The following is a 16,378-nucleotide window of genomic DNA, read 5'->3' as shown; positions in this document are numbered from 1 at the left end:
CTCTGGCAGCGCGCGCCTGCTGCCGCTCCAACTTGTCGTCATTGGATCCCAAGAAGAAGGAGGGACTCGCCAGAGGCTGGATTCGAGTTGGCGTCGAAGCGAGCCTTTGCTTAGGGTTTGGAGTCAAGGGTTCAGCCATGGATTCAGCAAAAGCAGAAGTTCATAAGCAGTGGAAAGAAGAAGAAAACGGTTGAAGAGGAATTGGAGAAGAATGAAGATTCGCGTCAGTTGGGTTCGCCTGGAATCGGCAGGTCTGGATTTTGGGGATTAGGGATTTCAATTTTCCCTCCACTTTCTATGCTTTGAATTTCAATCAGAAGGTTGAATGGTTTTCGCTCGGTAGGAAGTACACGGCCCACAGAGAGTCATGGGCCGCGTACAGTGTGAGTGACGTGGCAATATCATTCCTTCCTTCCACATCATCACCTTTTTTTTTTCCAAAGAAATGGTTTAAATAAGATTACAGGTGTTATGGAAAAAATCTAAAGATAACAAAGTTCCAGACAATAACTGACTTAGAAAATCCAACATGTGAGCAAGAAACAGACAACACTGTCCTGCCCTGATAGTTTCAGTCCAACATAGACAAAAAAAATTGACTGCCAGTTTCACATACTAGGAGGAGGAGGTGGGGGAGGGCGAGCACCCTGGCCCGGGAAATACCCGAAACCCCCCGACGGTGGTGGAGGCGGCGGCTGCATTGCTCTAGGGCCGTTAGCCATTGGTGGTGGTGGTGGTGGTGCACGAGGAAGGTTTGGCATCGGTGCACCAGTTGGCGGAGGAGGTGGTGGGGCCTGCGGTGGCGGTGGTGGAGGTGGCAGCAGCCCATTGGCTGCAGCCGTGGACTGGGGCTTGTTTGCCTCCGGTGGCTTCGGTTTGAAATAAACCTGCAACTGTTTTAGAGGTGTTTCAAATCACTGGTCAGAATACCGGATGTTTCGATACCCAAAAAAAGAAAGATAAAAAGAAAAAGAAAAACTGCTACTTAAACTGTAAATCTCAGGAGAAGTGCTTACTGTGAACATCTTTGAGTCTGGGTCCCAATGCGAGAAGAACTTGGGGGTTGATTTATCTATCTCAGTGCTAGGAACCTGAAATGTAAATAGAACACAACTATGGATTTACATATGAACAAAAAAACGGTACACAAGCTCACAGAGGTCAAGAAGGGAATGAAAATGGATATGAGAAACCAAAACTTGTATAATGAACGTCTCAATAAGATAGATAGATGGATGAAATTAAGCAAGCAAAGTGAGGGGAAATACCTTGAAGGCTATAGTGTCATATGGTTCGGCCGCAAACAAAAGATACTGATATCTCTTATCATATGGTTGAATTTTCTGCACTCATAGAAGTTCAAGCGAACACAAGAGTGTCTCAGCAGGAACGTATCAGAAAAGATATCAATAATTACAGATCAAGAAACAGCTCATAAATTCTAACCTGCTCATAAGATGACATAACACGATGTCTTGGTTTTTTGTTGTCCACTATCTCCGGATATTCAATCTGTAAAAAAGGGTAGAGCCGAAAACGACCAGAGACGTAAGAAATTCAATTTACAATAAATAATGAGAAGATGTATGTGTATGATTCGACAGCTACAGCCACATGAGTACCTGGAACAGAAGTGATCTCTGCTTCATCTCAGGATCATACTGCTTCGTAACCCGATACCCAGGTCTACCAATCTTAACTGCAATAACATACAATGGTAGGGATTTCTCAGCAGAGTCTAAAACAATGATATTACACAAACTCAAGAGGTGGAAATGCCTAACAAATGCCCAAAGACAGTTCCAAATCGCAACTCTACCAATCTTACATCAAGGATACCTACAACTTCCACATTGAGTTTAACTCCTTAACCAGCAATTGTCCCATCCCTACACTTACTATGAGAAAATTCCCGCCATTTGTTCTCCAGAAATGAAAAGTGTGAATGCCAACAATGCCATAAACCGCAAGAAAAATACTATACCTGTTTTAAGAACATTGACTTTGCGCTTGTGAGGCTGTGGCTGGGTCGGAGCGTCCTTGGCCTCTCGGGCGGCTCTCTTTGCCAAATTGGTCTGATGCCTCTTCCCCTGAGTGTGTGCCAAATAGTTCCCTTCGTTGTTATGCAGCGTTAGACATAGCTTACATTCATAGCTTCAGGACATCAAACACAAAACATAAATGGTATCAGTGACACAACAAAAACCCTAATTGAAGAAACGCCAATCAAAACACATACAGACGCAGATAAGCACACATACACGCCTACAGACTACATACATATACGTATACAGTGTAGATTAGATTACCTAAACCAGATAACCGTAAATCAAGACGACGGAATTTTCATTCCCCTAAGCAATCCAACATCTGAATCTACAAGCAAGTCTTTGCGTGGAGAGTCATACATAGGTCGTTATATAAACATACCTTCCGAGATGATTTCGCATGAAATAGGGGTCCTTAGCAAGGTCGATGGTCTCAAGCGCCAGACGACGGAGACGCTCACGTCGGTCGATGGCCTCGTTCTGGGCGGAGGCGGCGCCTCCGCTTCCAGGCTTTGAGCCCCACTCTCTATCCATCGCTAAGACTACTACCTCTGGCTTTCACGCTCCCAGATCCTTCCCAGTCTCGCTCTCTCTCTAGATGATGACTGACCGAAGGTCTGACAATGGCGGAGATTTGAGAAGCCGAAGAACGATAGGGCGGTTTAGGATCGTGCGGAAGAAAATGAGTAAGATCAAAAACCCAATGAATGAGCCCATAGGCCCATATTAGTGTCTTCACAAATCGGCCCATGTTGTCTTGTCCACCAAAACGATGCCGTTTACATTCGTTTTCTTCTCTTGCTCGCCCTTCACCTTTTGAAGTACGAGCTGCTTCCATTAGAAAAAAAAAACAGTTCTTCTACCAGAGATTTTTTTCCCCCTTCTCGTATGAGATTATTCGCAAAAGACAGGAAGAATGTCTACTTCCAAACTCCCGCGATTGTTCATGAACCTGAGGCAGAAACAGCGATCTCCTGGTCGGATATCCGACATCGAATCAGCAAAAAATATCATAGCATCGTTACAGAAATCCGGCATCGGATCGCTTCAATCGAATCCGTCACTTCTTCTTAATTTAAATTCCGATGTCTCCCGCCTCGTCCTCTCAAATCCCAGTCTTCCTGCTTTATCCTGCATCGATTTCTTCAATTTTCTCCAGAGGTACGAATTCTCCTATAAACCAGACCTCACGGCGGTGGTGGCTTTAGCTTACAGGCTGTATTCGGACCAGAGATTCCGAGAGATGAAATCGCTATTGAATTTAATTGCTACCGATGCGTTTTATTTGTGCCCGGTGGAGAAGTTGAGCTCGGCGATGGCGGATTGCGGCGTTTCTGAAGAAAAGCTTGGGTTTCTGGTGAAGTTCTTCGATTTGATGTTCAGGGTTTATGTGGATAATGGGATGTTCGACGAGAGTTTAGGGGTTTTCAGTTACATGGTGGCGAATGGATTGAGCATCGATGAGAGGTCCTGCATTGTGTTTCTCGTAGCAGCGAAGAAAGGCGGGAAAATCGACCTTTGTTTGGACTTTTTCAGCCGAATGGTGGATTCTGGTGTGAAGATTACTGTTTATTCACTGACAATTGTGGTTGAAGGCTTATGCAGAAGGGGAGAAGTGGAAAAGAGCAGACAACTGATAAGTGATATCACCAGCAAAGGAGTTAAACCGAATGTGATAACCTACAACACCATTATCAATGCTTATGCTAAAAGGGGAGATTTCTCAGGTGTAGAAGAGATTCTGAAGGTGATGGAGAAGGAAGGAGTGTCCTATAACGCGGCAACGTTTACACTGTTGATGGGCTGCCGTGGTAAGAACGGAAAGATGGCCGATGCAGAGAAACTGTTTGATGAAATGCGTGAAAGAGGAATAGAGCCTGATGTTCATGTGTACACCTTTCTAATAAGCTGGAACTGCAGAAAGGGAAACATCAAAAGGGCATTTCTGTTTTTCGATGAACTGATAGAGAAGGGTCTTACCCCGAGTAGTCACACTTATGGTGCACTGATCGACGGAGTATGCAAGGTCGGGGAAATGGATGCAGCGGATATACTGGTAAACGACATGCAAAGCCGGGGGATTAGCATCAATCAGGTGGTTTTCAATACGTTAATTGACGGGTACTGCAGGAAAGGGAGGATCGAGGATGCATTGTGGATGTATGATGTGATGGAGAAGAAAGGGTTTCAAGCTGATGTTTTTACACATAATATGATCGCTAGTTGTTTTAATAGATTGAAACAGCCCGATGAGGCGAAGAAGTGGCTGTTTAGGGTGTCGGAGAAAGGTGTGATGAAGCTTAACGTGGTTAATTACACTACCTTGATCGATATTTGTTGCAAAGAAGGGAACTTCGAAGAGGCGAACAGGCTTTTCGGGGATATGGACCGCCAAGGGGAACAACCTAATGTTGTTACATACAATGTGATGATCGATGGATATTGCAAGCAGGGGAAAGTAAAGGAAGCCCGAAAACTGAGAGCTGAGATGGAAACGAAAGGGATGTATCCAGATTTGTATACATACACGTCACTCATACATGGGGAATGCATTTCGGGAAATGTGGATGAGGCAATGAGGCTTTTCGATGAAATGGATTCGAAGGGTTTGGACTGCAGTGTCGTTACATACACTGTGATGATCTCGGGTCTGTCAAAGGCTGGAAAATCAGATGAAGCCTTTGGATTGTACGATGAGATGAAGAGGAAAGGTTACATCATAGACGATAGGGTTTACACTTCACTCGTCGGAAGTTTGCATACCCCTGGGACTGAAGATCCTCCTGCGAGGGTAAACTGTAAAAAATCAGATTGTTGATGAAAATCTCGGTTTGAAGATTCAAAAGCCAGAGATTTGAATCAGAATGTTTACGCCGGTGAAGGGTTCGAGTCAGAAACATTGCCTTTGGGAAACGATTAATTTGTTGTGAACGTCGGAAACTAAACAGTGTCTGCAATAAAGGTCCAAACTTTATCCAAATTAGGGCTTTTTAGTCTTATTTACGCAGTTGGGTCTTTCAAGTTTTTGTTTTTTTTACAAGGATTTGTTGATTCATGGGGTCCATTTATTGCAGATGGGAGTTGCCGGATCCAGAGAATTTGGTTAAGGCGCCAACACGAAGTGAAATGAGGAGACACAGAGAATGGATGTAACACCATCAAGAAATATTCTCTGAATATCATCAAGTAAATCACGCAAAAGAGGCCTCTTCTCCACTTGCATCCTTTGGAATATCAATCTCTCTACAATCACTATGGCTGCCATGAAAGGAGAAGATGAGTGAAGGTAATGTCAAAACATCTGGGTTCCATGATCCGGAAAGAATTGGTAAAATCTCTGTTATTCCTAGTTCCAGCAAAAAAGAAACAGTCAAATATAAAGTATCCTCAGATTTTAATCTGAGCCCATTGGGCCTTTGATCCGGTCTTAAATCAATTTTTAACGACATGCAATTAACAATTACTAGTTCAATACACAGTAAAATAATATTAACTATGCATATAAATTCACTGAAATTACTCTAGTATGGGGTTTTTTCCTCTTTTTCGTAAAAAATTAAATTAACGAAGTACGAGAAAATAATTAATTTTCTGGTTAAAAACCAAAAGCTTTGCGACATGTCCAACGAACATTTAAATGGGCCACAACAAGGCCCATTAAGTAGAAAATTTGTGATTAGTTTTTTTTTCCTTGTATATGAGTAGGGAGGGTGGTGAATGAGAATGATTAAAATCGGACTGCTTTCAGGGAAAAAAAAAGAAACGGAGAGCTTAAATTCAAAAAAAAAAAATCTGAGTTTCGTGACTTTCGTCTTCTTCTCCACCAATTGGGTATCGAATTTTGTTTCGGAAGCTTTGTGGAAATGTCGATGGGAAGCGACACGACGTGGGTGGGGAAGAAGCCGATTAGGCGCATCGGCGGAATGTCGGATGCTCTATCCATCGCCTCCGATCTCGGCTTCACCGTCGCTCCTCCGCCGTCTCAGGTTCTTCCGCTACTTTATATTTGTTTTCAGTGTCGGGAATTCTCGTCTCCAAACTAGTTTGGTCTGGTGCGTGGCGAAGGTTTATCCCTAGATCGTGCTGTCGGATTGCTTCCACAGTATAAAAGGAATGTAGCATATGTAATTCGAAGTAGTTTATGATTCTGTTCATCAGTGGGGTTCTTCAAAAAACGTGGGAAGTTAGTAGGTCTTGCATTGATTATAGTGATATGGTTGAGATTTTTGGCCGAGTAGATCTTGCAACAATGAAACTATTCAATATGTCTGAATACTCTTAAGGGCTGGTGATGTGAATCTGTTTATGTCTCGGAGATTTCGAATTCCACAGAATTTCTGGGAAGGTTTTGTACTTTCTTCTGAGAATATGCAAATTTCGTGAATCTGCTTCAGTAGTGCATGGAAATCTTTTTTCACGTAGTTACCTCTTTTCTTTTCTCTAAGCTTTGATTGAGACCACACACACAGCACACTTAACACTTGACTTTGCAAACCACTTAACAGTAAAGTACCTTGAAGTTAGCTGGCCCTCTTTGTTCTGTCTGTAGGAAGAACTACAAGAGTTGACATCTTCAACTGGTGAGAAAGGTGATGATTTAATAAGGGTCCTGCGCGAGTTGTCTGCTGTTCAAAGAAAAATTGCAGACTTGCAGGTCGAGCTTCAAGGGCGAAAGGTATCTTTCACGGGATTGTTTCTCTGTCAAAGGATACGAGAAATGTTTCACAAAGCTGCTTTATTCGCAAGCGTGATGCACTTATGGTCTCTATAAATAATGGTTTTGTCAAAAAAAAATTTGCTAAATGCTGTACAATCAATTTAGGACGATAAAAATGTTGCACATCTGACACATGTGAGTGAAATGCAAAAGAAAATCGAGACTCTGGAAAGGATCACTCAAATATTGAAAGATGTCATACAGAACAAGGTAAATCATTCTTCTTTTTCACTTATCTGTAAAATCTAGCTTCCATGTCATATTCTTGCATTGTCCACTCTTTTCACATGGCAAGTTTTTATGCAGTACTACAGTGTACAAGTAGGTTGTAAATTGATTTCTATGCATGTTGGCAAAACCATGCTATTCCCCTTCCTCATTTTTAGTAGCTTGTCTATAATGAGAATGTAGTTCCTCACTCCAGAAAAGTATTTTTCCTTTACTGAGAATGAACCGGTTGTTTAAGTTTCGGGTGCCATTTGTTTATTTACTGGGCAGGACCGCATCATTGCCCGTCTCCAACAGCCTTACTCACTAGATTGCATCCCTGTCGAAGCTGAATACCAGGTACGTCGTGTGAAAGTATTCTACTATTTGAGGGGATATGCATCTGCATTTGCTTAAACTGGAAGAAGAAATAAGGCAAGAGACACAAAATCCCCTTTTTTGTTTAACTTGCCTGATGGCCGTTTCTGCATTGTCATCCAGAAACAATTTTCCGAGTTGCTAATGAAGGCAGCTAGTGATTATGGTGCCTTGACAGCGTCAGTGTCAGATTTCCAGTGGAGTCAAAACTTTAAGGAGCCTCCTTCAGTCTGGGGGGTATGCTCATATGTGTTCCATGATTCCCATCTTTCTAACAGAATCTCTCTCGGCTCATATCTATTATTCGATCTCATTTCTTTGCTGCGATTTTGAATGTTTGTTATTTAACAAAGGAAATGCTGCGTCCAATCCCTGTCGCTCTGTCATCATGCACGAGATTCTTCGAGGCAATGTCGGCCATGAGAGAGTCATTCGCAACCCTTCAGAACCTCCGAGCTGGGAAAAAAGAGTAGTGCCTAAACAGGTAAGTCACTTCAAATCCTACTGTATAAGAATAACGTCCTCAAATTTCTTGTACCAGTTTCTGTGTGTTGTGTTCTCTCGCTGTCTAGTTTGAGGAGAATAAAACCGCCATAGAATCCACTTGCGCCAGCTCTTGTGTACATACATCCTATAGAAATGAGTTGGGGGTTCATGTTATGTTTTAGCGAGTGAGCATTGAGATTTGATGATTTCTGTTATATGATCAAATTTCAATTTGGTTAATAACCGAATAATTGAACCGATCTGGACAGCGTTCAAGTCACGTGACCGTAACCGGCCGATTTCAATGTAAAAACCAAATGAAAATGATTGAAAAAACCGAACTGAATTAGAACCAAATTAAATCAAACGGGCAAGAAGTGAACATGTGGTGTATATATATAATCAGTCACAGGGAAGAACTTTCGTCCAGAGAGTAAACGGACGAGCCCGGAGGTTGAAATGCAGGCTCATACCGAACCATCAACGTACGGGTGAGTCTGAATATGGATCGGTTTTCTTTCGAACGAAACCTTTTGGGCATCAGATTATAGTCATCCAACATTGAAACAATTGTAAGATTCAATCGAATTGTGTGTGTGTGTGTGTGTGTGTGTGTGTGATTGGATAAATCGCTAGCAGAAAAAGAAGGCAGAGGATCACTACCGTACCGTTCGTAGGCCCGAAGAATTGGACGAATCAAATATAGCCACGTGTACACAGAATGAATATGTACATAAATAACTTACGCTACGTAGAACGTGTACGTACGAGTACGGCAATTGCCCAACACCAATTCCCAAAAGACATTATTGGCCATTCGAATGGACGGTCATAATACACAGAAGGAAAAAAAACAGAAAACCACCGCCACCACCACCACCCGGATACATATTTTCCGGTGGCCCATGTCACCGACTCGACTCCTATGTATACGTATCGCTGCTGTATCTAAAGTGCTTACGCTTACCATAAACGAAATCGGATTCTTAAATCACGACCCTTTTTCTTTATTTGTTTGGAGCGAGGGAGGAAAACGATTACCCTCGACGCAAGAAACGCAGGACAGGAAACTCATGAATCTCTCTCCTAATCTTCTTTCTTCAACCAATGGGATGGGATGGGGTTGTACCTAATAAAACCTACCTCCTGGAGCAAGAAAAAGACATGGGGAAATGCTTCAAGCCTGAAACGTCGAATAACTCCATGAACCTTTGATCTGAAACCCTAGCTTTGGCCGCTGCAAATCTCTGATACTCGTCGAATATCGACGTCAAGCACCATTTCTGCAGTTTTCTCATGCACCCTACAAGGCACCCCGTCCTGTGCTGCAACCACATTAACCATCCCTTCCTTTATCTATATTCCTCCCCTTTATTCATTCGATATCTGACCTGAATCCTAAAAGAGAAGGGAAATCATGCATAGGAGAGAAGCCGGAATTTACACACACCTTGCCTCGTTTGCAATGAATCAAAACCGGCTGGTTTTTCTCATCTGAGACAAGAAACGAGTTACGAACGAATATGAACATAAATTAGCTTCTTTGCCAGTGTAGGGAGTGTATGATTCATACCTAGAAGTACTTCCAGCGCTTCCCGGATTCTATCGTCTGGAATATTTACAAAAGGTTCCTGAAAACAAGAAAAAAGTACAGATGATGTACATTAGTTTTTACGATTTAATGCCAAAATATCACCACAAGTATTAACAAAAGTAATGTCTCCGGTTACTCTCCAGTCTAGCAAGTAAGAAAACGTGGTGTTTTCCTGTTTCAGAGTTCTGTCTTCTGCTTTTGCAGAGAGAGACTTAAGCACCAGAGAATATCAGAGCTATACTCAAACATGTTACATAAACATATTACGTATGACATGTTTCCTGTCTGCGAAAAAGATTCGTTTTTCCTACGTGAAGGGTTCTATCTACGAGCGGATACAGAAATAAACACAAAATGGAAGAGGTCTGTAGAGAGCAATCGATGACGGACAAAAGACATCGACGAAAACTATTGCTACCAAGAAACAACAAAACGAATCTAAGCAAATAAGGAGATGAAAACGAAATCAGAGAGATCCAACAGACAAAATGTAAATGTAAGAATATCCAAAGCCACCTTCAAACGGAAGCAGGATAGCAACGGCGGACAACTCATCAACGCAAGAATACATAATTTTAACCTCTCTTTTCAGTTATTCAATATTCTATATCAACTCAAACTTTATCCTTCGCAAGCTCAACCAGCCATTTGGTAACCTAAGTTCTTACGGATGAGCTTGACATCTAAAACGTTTGGATTAGAAACTTCCATATCAGAACTCTACGCTCAAGCTTTTTCGGTTATTACATCCTCTAGCAACCTTTGCCCGAAACGAAAAGCCATATCAAACATGGACCACTAAAACATTGTAAAAGAAGGCAACACAAGATATTAAACAACAGTAATCGGGGAGTCAGAATACCTAACAACAACTAGTGGACCCTTTTGTCTGAATTCACTGTCTGCAATTTATAAAACTGAAAAACCAAAAAGAGTTTACTATAAACAACTAATGCAGTATCACGAAATGCTTTTCCAAATGTAAGATTACGCAAGGGATATAAATAGGACAAAAAAACATGAGATAGAAGATATCGTGGATGTGCCAAACGAGACACGCAACGAACATCAACCAAGAAAACAATAAGAAGAGGACACAAGGAAAGGGGGAAGCTTTCCAATAGTGGATATCTGACAAAACTTGAAGCAATACACTCAGCGCTTGTTTGACCTAGCCCCCATTATGCAATTATCAATACACGAAAAATGACCAGATGGTATTAGTTGACGAAGAGACAAAGCTGCGGGACCATGAGAAAGAGTAAACGGAGACCAATATGGGTAGAGCAAATTACCTTGATGGATACATATATTGGACCCAAGATCAAATTCAAGATAAACATCCAAACGAGAAATGGTGTGATAAGAACCAAAATGAAATCAAGACAAAACCAGCTAACGGATGAGTTGCAGGAAGTAAACACCAAATTAGTGAGACAGGTTATGAGAACAAATAGGCAAACATCAAGCAGTTCAAACATATATATATATATATATATATATATATATATATATTATATCACAAATCCGCAAATTCCTCAATTTGTTAACACCAAAGTTCTCGAAATTCCATTTGTAAATGGACCCTTTTTCTCAAGCTTAGAACTCCAAATACATGCAACCAAATTTGAGGATTTAAAATAATCCGAGGAACATGATCTCCAAATCTGAGAATTTAGGTTGGGAATTCACGTTTGAACATCCCCTCCAACAAATCCGATCCGCAAAAAAGAATTACAGAACGACCAATCGCCGGAATCTTAAAATTCTTAAAACGGAGACTTAGAAAAACAGCGAGAAACAACGAACACTCACCTTGTTGCCTTCAATGCCAAACTGAAAAAGCCTAATTCCATTGGATTTGAGGAACTCCATGTTGCCCTCCGGGTATGGCTCCGGACACAAATATCTTCACACAAACGAATACCCAAAAGAAAGGGGAAAAAACCTAAAAATCAGCAACCTAGACGCTTTTACACTTAAATTTATTCGAGTGCCCACTAAATTGATCGAAATTTCGGGGAATCTTACATGACGGAGCGAAGGCCGAGAGTCTGAAGGAAGGAGAAGTTGGCAGAGTCGGGAAACCCAGACCTGAAAATGCCATTGTCGACCATGGCAAAGTTCAAGGGCGGTATCAGGTTAAGTTCCTCTCCGGAAACAACCAGGATGGCCGCCGCCCGGCACAATTCAGTCCGGTCAACCACCGCAACCTCGATCGTACGGCAGGCCTCTTCATCGCTCTCCTCTTCGCTCACAGTCCGGAGCTTGTCCATCGTCTTCTCCACTAGTTTCATCTCGGACGAGGTATCTAATTTGGCCTGAATCCGATGTCGAATGAGAGTAATGGAGATGTTCGTTACAGTGGCTTTATATAGACATGCCGTTTTATTTTATTTATTTCATTTACGTAAATTCTTTAAAAGTATAATGCAGCTATTATTGAATAGTAAAAAAATTAATCAATAGATCACAACTGGAAATCAACAATATATGAGGTCATCATCGTTTCATATGGTTTAAATTCCATGTGCTATTTATTATAGTTTTATTTTATTTATAATTATGTTTTTAAGAAAAAAAAAACAACAAAATTAATAATTCTTATGCCGTTTGAGAGTACCTAAAATATTCCAAATTGCATAAAACAATGCCAGTTTCTCATGTTGGTGTAAACTGCAACAATAATCGAAATGATCTTATTATATGCTACAGAATTTACTGTATGATCATTTCTTATACGATTTTATAATATTATTAGTTCACCCAAAGTAAAAATACATATTGGAAATAAAATTATAAAAAAAACAAAATAAAATTATTAAACATAAAAAATACTAAATGTGGGACCTAGGGAGCTATATCTTTCAGCTAGAAAACACGTGCTTTCAAAAATATTAAGCATGTCTTTTTATATTATTTTTGAACTATATGAATAAATCAACCTATTAAACTCTAAACACATGCTACACTACGTTTTAAGATTCTGAAATATTTCTTAGTTTTAAAATACATTCCGAATGTATTGCATTAATAAACCAGAATATTTGTATACATGAAAAAAAAGAATAATCGTATATAAATATATGAATTTTTACAAAATTCTTAAATAATACCTAAACTATAAAACTCTCATAAAAATACCTAATTTTTTCAAAACTTCCATAAAAATACTCATACTTTTAAAAAAATTAAATAAAACCAAAATACATTAACGTCGTTTAATTTATAATAGAATCCGACGAAAATTGATGACTCGATCGATTAACGCCGTCAAAGAAAGTTATTTTATTTGATAAATTTTTAAAAATTTAGATATTTATATGGAAGTTTTAAAAAGTTCAGGTATTTTTATAATTTAGATATTTATTTGAAAATTTTATAAAAGTTCAAGTATTTATACGATTATCAAAAAAAAATGCAATGCAAACGGTCAGAAAGAAACATAACCGGACAAGAAATAGTTAAATCCCAAAAAAAAATGCAAACGGACAGAAAGAACCATAACCGGACAAGAAATAGTTAAATCCACATCATGTCTTTGTCGTCTATGTAAATCACAACAGAAAGAAAGAAAGAGATGGGAAATAAAGCTAATAATGATAATTACTGAAAATAAATAAATAAAAAAATAGACAGAGAATCTTCTGATGTGTATACTGAAATTTTGTTTATAGTTGAAAATATTTAAAAAATTAAAAAAACAAAGGTACATTCTTAGGAATATGCTTCGGGAGTTGGAAAAGGGCGACGTGAACGAAAGCCCTTCGCCACGTACGCACACTGTGTTCATGCGTACGGATAATAAATTAAAAACCCTGAAACTTCAATCTCCTATGAAAGTAAATAAACCATTATTATTTATTACATCAAGAGGATGAAAATGGCCCACGTGGTCACATTCGGGTCGGGCCACGCTCCTTCTAGTGATGGGCCTCAGACTTGTAATTGGGCCATACACATCTTGTTAAGTTATAGGCCCATTATTTATCTTTCTATTGGGCCGTACATATTTTTGGATATCCGTTCAGATCCAAAGTCAATGGTCAATATCTCACACCAATTGAGTCAGAGGCTAGCAGTTCTTTTGCATCCTATTTTCTCCAAAGTCATTAAATTTCCACTGCATTAAAGTCAATTGGGTCATAAATGATACGTACTTGTCGTTTTCTAGAAATAGCATGATTCGGATTGCAATTTCAACTAACGTCAACAATTGTTTGAGATTTGGAGCTCATGGACCCACCCACCTTCTAAAATTTCACAAGGTTTCTAATGTCATAGAAATATATAAAATAATATATTTCTATCTGTGAATATATATTTCTCTTCAGAAAAATAAAAAATAAAAAAATTCCAACAAAATCATATTTTTCTCTCTCGACTTGTAAACGCTTCGACGCTTGGTCTTTTACCTCTGGTGTCCACGTGTCAAAAGATCGAACGGCTTCGACCACTGATCTTCTGCTGCTCCTGAAACCACTCAACTTTCTCCTCCTCCCCATTTTTCAACTCGCGGGTCCCACTTGACCGCAGCAGGAGATTTCTTGTGCCAGAATCAAAGTGTTTTGACCATTTTGCCCCTTGCTTATGTTATTCTCGAGTCTGAGACCTTGGCCTGGTCCCAGAGCAGAAGATGTTCCCCTTTTTTTCCATATTATTTTTTAATTATTATTATTTTTTGTTTTGTCCCTCTTGTCAGATCTAAAGCCGGTTTGACCATATCTATTTTAGATTTTCAAATATCTTACTGTAATATTAAACTTCCAAAAATAAATTAAGAGAACTATTTCATTTCTCTACCCCCTTTTTACGAATATTGGAGAGTGTGAATTTCGTATGGAATTCTACGGATCTTTGTTTTTAGAAGTATTATTATATTTTATTGCAAAACATAAACAGCAACTAACTAATCCATGTGCATTTTTTTTTTCTTTTTTCGCAATCTATGTGCTATTAGGTTGAAGGATTTGATGGCGGATTGCATATGAGTATCTAAATCATTTGTTGTTTTTTTTCTTAAATAAAAAGAAAATTTCTCAATAAATCCATAAATTGATAAACAATTGATGGTTTATATGAAAAAAATAAGAATTTCTGTATTTTTTCTGTTAAAAAGAATTTATGCATTTAATTACTACAGTCAATTGATATGCATTTGCCTGTTATTTTTTAGATGATCTGATTACTAATTATATCTTACACCTTCATCAACGAATTTTTATTTTTACCAAATATCAATTTAATCTTATAAATTTATCATAAACGTACGTGTCACAATTACCTGACGTTTTATTTATTAGAGTCAATGCAACGCTGTTGACGGGAGATGATAAAAATATGAAAAAAAAAAAATCAGCTAATTTAAATTTCGGGGGTTTGGATAACAATAATTGTCGAATAATTGCCAACAATTAAATTATAAAAATATAAAATAGTTAATTGATTCAAATATTGCAAGATGAGATTTAGACAACAACTTTCCTATTAAAATTTATACAAGTCATTATCGGTACGGAAAAAGCGTTGGAGTTAGATAGATGCCGCCTTTCAGAACCCTTTGATTTTTCTATGTGAATGTGAATGTATCCGGTCTTTGACTTTCAAAGTGAAAGTTGTCGAATATTATATATATACACATATATAGAGAGAGAGAGGGAGAGACGTATTAAAAAAAACACTACACTGACAAAATTATTTAAATATTATCGAATATAAATCGCTTAGATATTTATTAAAAATAGAAAACAATATTCTCATAAATCAAAGATTTACAAGTACGGTATACAAGATTAGTTATTGTTTACAAAATAATAAGTTTACTTTAATAAATAAAGTATAACAATAGTAAGAAAAAGAAAAGTATAACATTATATTGAATAGTATTGTTTAAAAATATTTTAATTAGAATGTTATTTACTGAAAAAAATAATTCATATTTATAAAAATTGTTGATTTATTTTGGAGATAATGTCAAAACAAAAAATAAAAGTATAATTAAATGAAAAAAATACAAAGATAAGATTCATCACAATACTTACATTTATTATAAATCAAATAAATGATATATATAATTAGAATAAACGGATAATATTAAACATTCCATAATTTTAAAGATTAAAGTTTTAAAACAATAAATCAATATTTCTAAACTCATTCACGTATTATATCTACAACTAAAAAACTACAAACAATTATATATTTTAACAATTAAAAAAGTTTCAACATCAATACATCAATTAACAAATTTTTAGTTTTATTTTTTCTTTTTCGATATAATTTATATAAAAAGTGAATATAAAATCGAATGATAACTTCAATTTTTTTATTAATTAATGGATCGATTTTTATTATAAATTTTAAAAAATAGATACTAAATATTTTTGTCAAATAATTGTATACTTGTACTATATGATGGGTGTCTTATATAAATTCAGATTGAATGGGATAAATTTTTTCCAAAAAACAATTTACAACGACAATAAGTTTTCTTTTCACTTTTTTACCATGTACATTTTTTTAGGAAATTACCCCGTCAGAGAAAAAAAAACAAGCTTAGGGAGTAGTTTGGTCATTCCGCAGGGTAATAAAAGCGGGTCCCATTGGAGATTCAAATCCAGTGGTCCACACTGCACATTAGCGCACCAAGTTCCCGCGCTTTATCAGTGGCCAATAAATATTTTTTTTTCCTTCTAATCTAAAATAAAACGCATTTTATTTTCTCTCTCTTTACTAAAGTCCACAAATACATTTTATCTAGAAGTTAGAAATTGAAAAATGCCATGCAGATTATAATATTAATTATGTACAGCTAAAGGTCACGATAATTAATACACAAATATTATGGATTTAAATGAGGCGTGAAAAGTGCATAATTATTAAATAATTAAAATACACAACATAAATGCAAAAGAGGAGAGTGGGTCCTACAAGGGACGGATCTGACGG

General features: G+C 37.9%; 5 protein-coding genes across 7 annotated transcripts in view; 2 read left to right on the top strand and 3 right to left on the bottom strand.

Annotated features, from left to right (window-relative positions):
* LOC104816038 (condensin complex subunit 2) overlaps positions 1-311 on the bottom strand; it is a 4,409-nt gene extending 4,098 nt beyond the window's left edge. For both annotated transcript variants that reach the window (XM_010544702.1, XM_010544703.1), the window contains exon 1: positions 17-311. In XM_010544702.1, coding sequence (XP_010543004.1) covers positions 17-139 — 123 coding nt within the window. In that variant the 5' untranslated portion in view covers positions 140-311. The remainder of the gene's footprint in view (positions 1-16) is intronic.
* A 156-nt stretch (positions 312-467) lies between these two features.
* Positions 468-2,706, bottom strand: LOC104816037 (splicing factor 3A subunit 2). The gene is made up of 7 exons (XM_010544701.2): positions 2,431-2,706; positions 1,985-2,154; positions 1,623-1,699; positions 1,447-1,512; positions 1,269-1,343; positions 1,017-1,091; positions 468-893 (listed from the first exon to the last, which is right to left on the bottom strand). Exons 1-7 carry the CDS (start codon positions 2,580-2,582, stop codon positions 609-611), a joined length of 900 nt encoding a protein of 299 aa, XP_010543003.1. The 5' UTR covers positions 2,583-2,706; the 3' UTR covers positions 468-608.
* A 168-nt stretch (positions 2,707-2,874) lies between these two features.
* LOC104816036 (pentatricopeptide repeat-containing protein At2g32630) lies at positions 2,875-5,466 on the top strand. Its single transcript, XM_010544700.2, has 2 exons — positions 2,875-5,010; positions 5,123-5,466. Exon 1 carries the CDS (start codon positions 2,965-2,967, stop codon positions 4,864-4,866), a length of 1,902 nt encoding a protein of 633 aa, XP_010543002.1. The 5' UTR covers positions 2,875-2,964; the 3' UTR covers positions 4,867-5,010; positions 5,123-5,466.
* A 418-nt stretch (positions 5,467-5,884) lies between these two features.
* LOC104816035 (AUGMIN subunit 2) lies at positions 5,885-8,017 on the top strand. The gene is made up of 6 exons (XM_010544699.2): positions 5,885-6,034; positions 6,598-6,723; positions 6,871-6,975; positions 7,264-7,332; positions 7,474-7,587; positions 7,704-8,017. The coding sequence occupies exons 1-6, from the start codon at positions 5,912-5,914 to the stop codon at positions 7,821-7,823; spliced, it is 657 nt and encodes a 218-aa protein (XP_010543001.1). The 5' UTR covers positions 5,885-5,911; the 3' UTR covers positions 7,824-8,017.
* A 543-nt stretch (positions 8,018-8,560) lies between these two features.
* On the bottom strand, positions 8,561-11,760 carry LOC104816034 (probable tyrosine-protein phosphatase At1g05000). Of its 2 annotated transcripts, none has more exons than XM_010544697.1 (5): positions 11,462-11,760; positions 11,246-11,339; positions 9,410-9,467; positions 9,287-9,330; positions 8,561-9,161 (listed from the first exon to the last, which is right to left on the bottom strand). In XM_010544697.1, the coding sequence occupies exons 1-5, from the start codon at positions 11,725-11,727 to the stop codon at positions 8,976-8,978; spliced, it is 648 nt and encodes a 215-aa protein (XP_010542999.1). In that variant the 5' UTR covers positions 11,728-11,760; the 3' UTR covers positions 8,561-8,975. The 2 variants fall into 2 exon arrangements, with proteins under 2 accessions (XP_010542999.1, XP_010543000.1); XM_010544698.1 differs by having other exon boundaries at positions 8,561-9,156.
* Positions 11,761-16,378: the final 4,618 nt, after the last annotated feature.

This window comes from Tarenaya hassleriana, unplaced genomic scaffold (assembly GCF_000463585.1).
Source record: "Tarenaya hassleriana unplaced genomic scaffold, ASM46358v1 Cleome24, whole genome shotgun sequence".
In the NCBI taxonomy this organism is placed as follows: Eukaryota; Viridiplantae; Streptophyta; class Magnoliopsida; order Brassicales; family Cleomaceae; genus Tarenaya; species Tarenaya hassleriana.
The sequence above is the reverse complement of the archived record's forward strand: the minus strand, read 5'-3'. Positions and strand labels throughout refer to the sequence as shown.

What these genes read in the sequence shown, in the direction of transcription:
- LOC104816037 (XM_010544701.2), bottom strand. Translation starts at nt 2,582, where the DNA reads ATGGATAGAGAGTGGGGCTCAAAGCCTGGAAGCGGAGGCGCCGCCTCC. An exon ending in AGTCAATGTTCTTAAAACAG is followed by an intron (nt 1,700 to 1,984) that starts GTATAGTATTTT and finishes ATGTTATTGCAG; the next exon opens with TTAAGATTGGTAGACCTGGG. An exon ending in ATGACACTATAGCCTTCAAG is followed by an intron (nt 1,092 to 1,268) that starts GTATTTCCCCTC and finishes TTTACATTTCAG; the next exon opens with GTTCCTAGCACTGAGATAGA.
- LOC104816036 (XM_010544700.2), top strand. Translation starts at nt 2,965, where the DNA reads ATGTCTACTTCCAAACTCCCGCGATTGTTCATGAACCTGAGGCAGAAA.
- LOC104816035 (XM_010544699.2), top strand. Translation starts at nt 5,912, where the DNA reads ATGTCGATGGGAAGCGACACGACGTGGGTGGGGAAGAAGCCGATTAGG. An exon ending in TCGAGCTTCAAGGGCGAAAG is followed by an intron (nt 6,724 to 6,870) that starts GTATCTTTCACG and finishes CAATCAATTTAG; the next exon opens with GACGATAAAAATGTTGCACA. An exon ending in AGCCTCCTTCAGTCTGGGGG is followed by an intron (nt 7,588 to 7,703) that starts GTATGCTCATAT and finishes TATTTAACAAAG; the next exon opens with GAAATGCTGCGTCCAATCCC.
- LOC104816034 (XM_010544697.1), bottom strand. Translation starts at nt 11,727, where the DNA reads ATGAAACTAGTGGAGAAGACGATGGACAAGCTCCGGACTGTGAGCGAA. An exon ending in CTCGGCCTTCGCTCCGTCAT is followed by an intron (nt 11,340 to 11,461) that starts GTAAGATTCCCC and finishes GTTTGTGTGAAG; the next exon opens with ATATTTGTGTCCGGAGCCAT. An exon ending in TTGGCATTGAAGGCAACAAG is followed by an intron (nt 9,468 to 11,245) that starts GTGAGTGTTCGT and finishes TCTTGTTTTCAG; the next exon opens with GAACCTTTTGTAAATATTCC.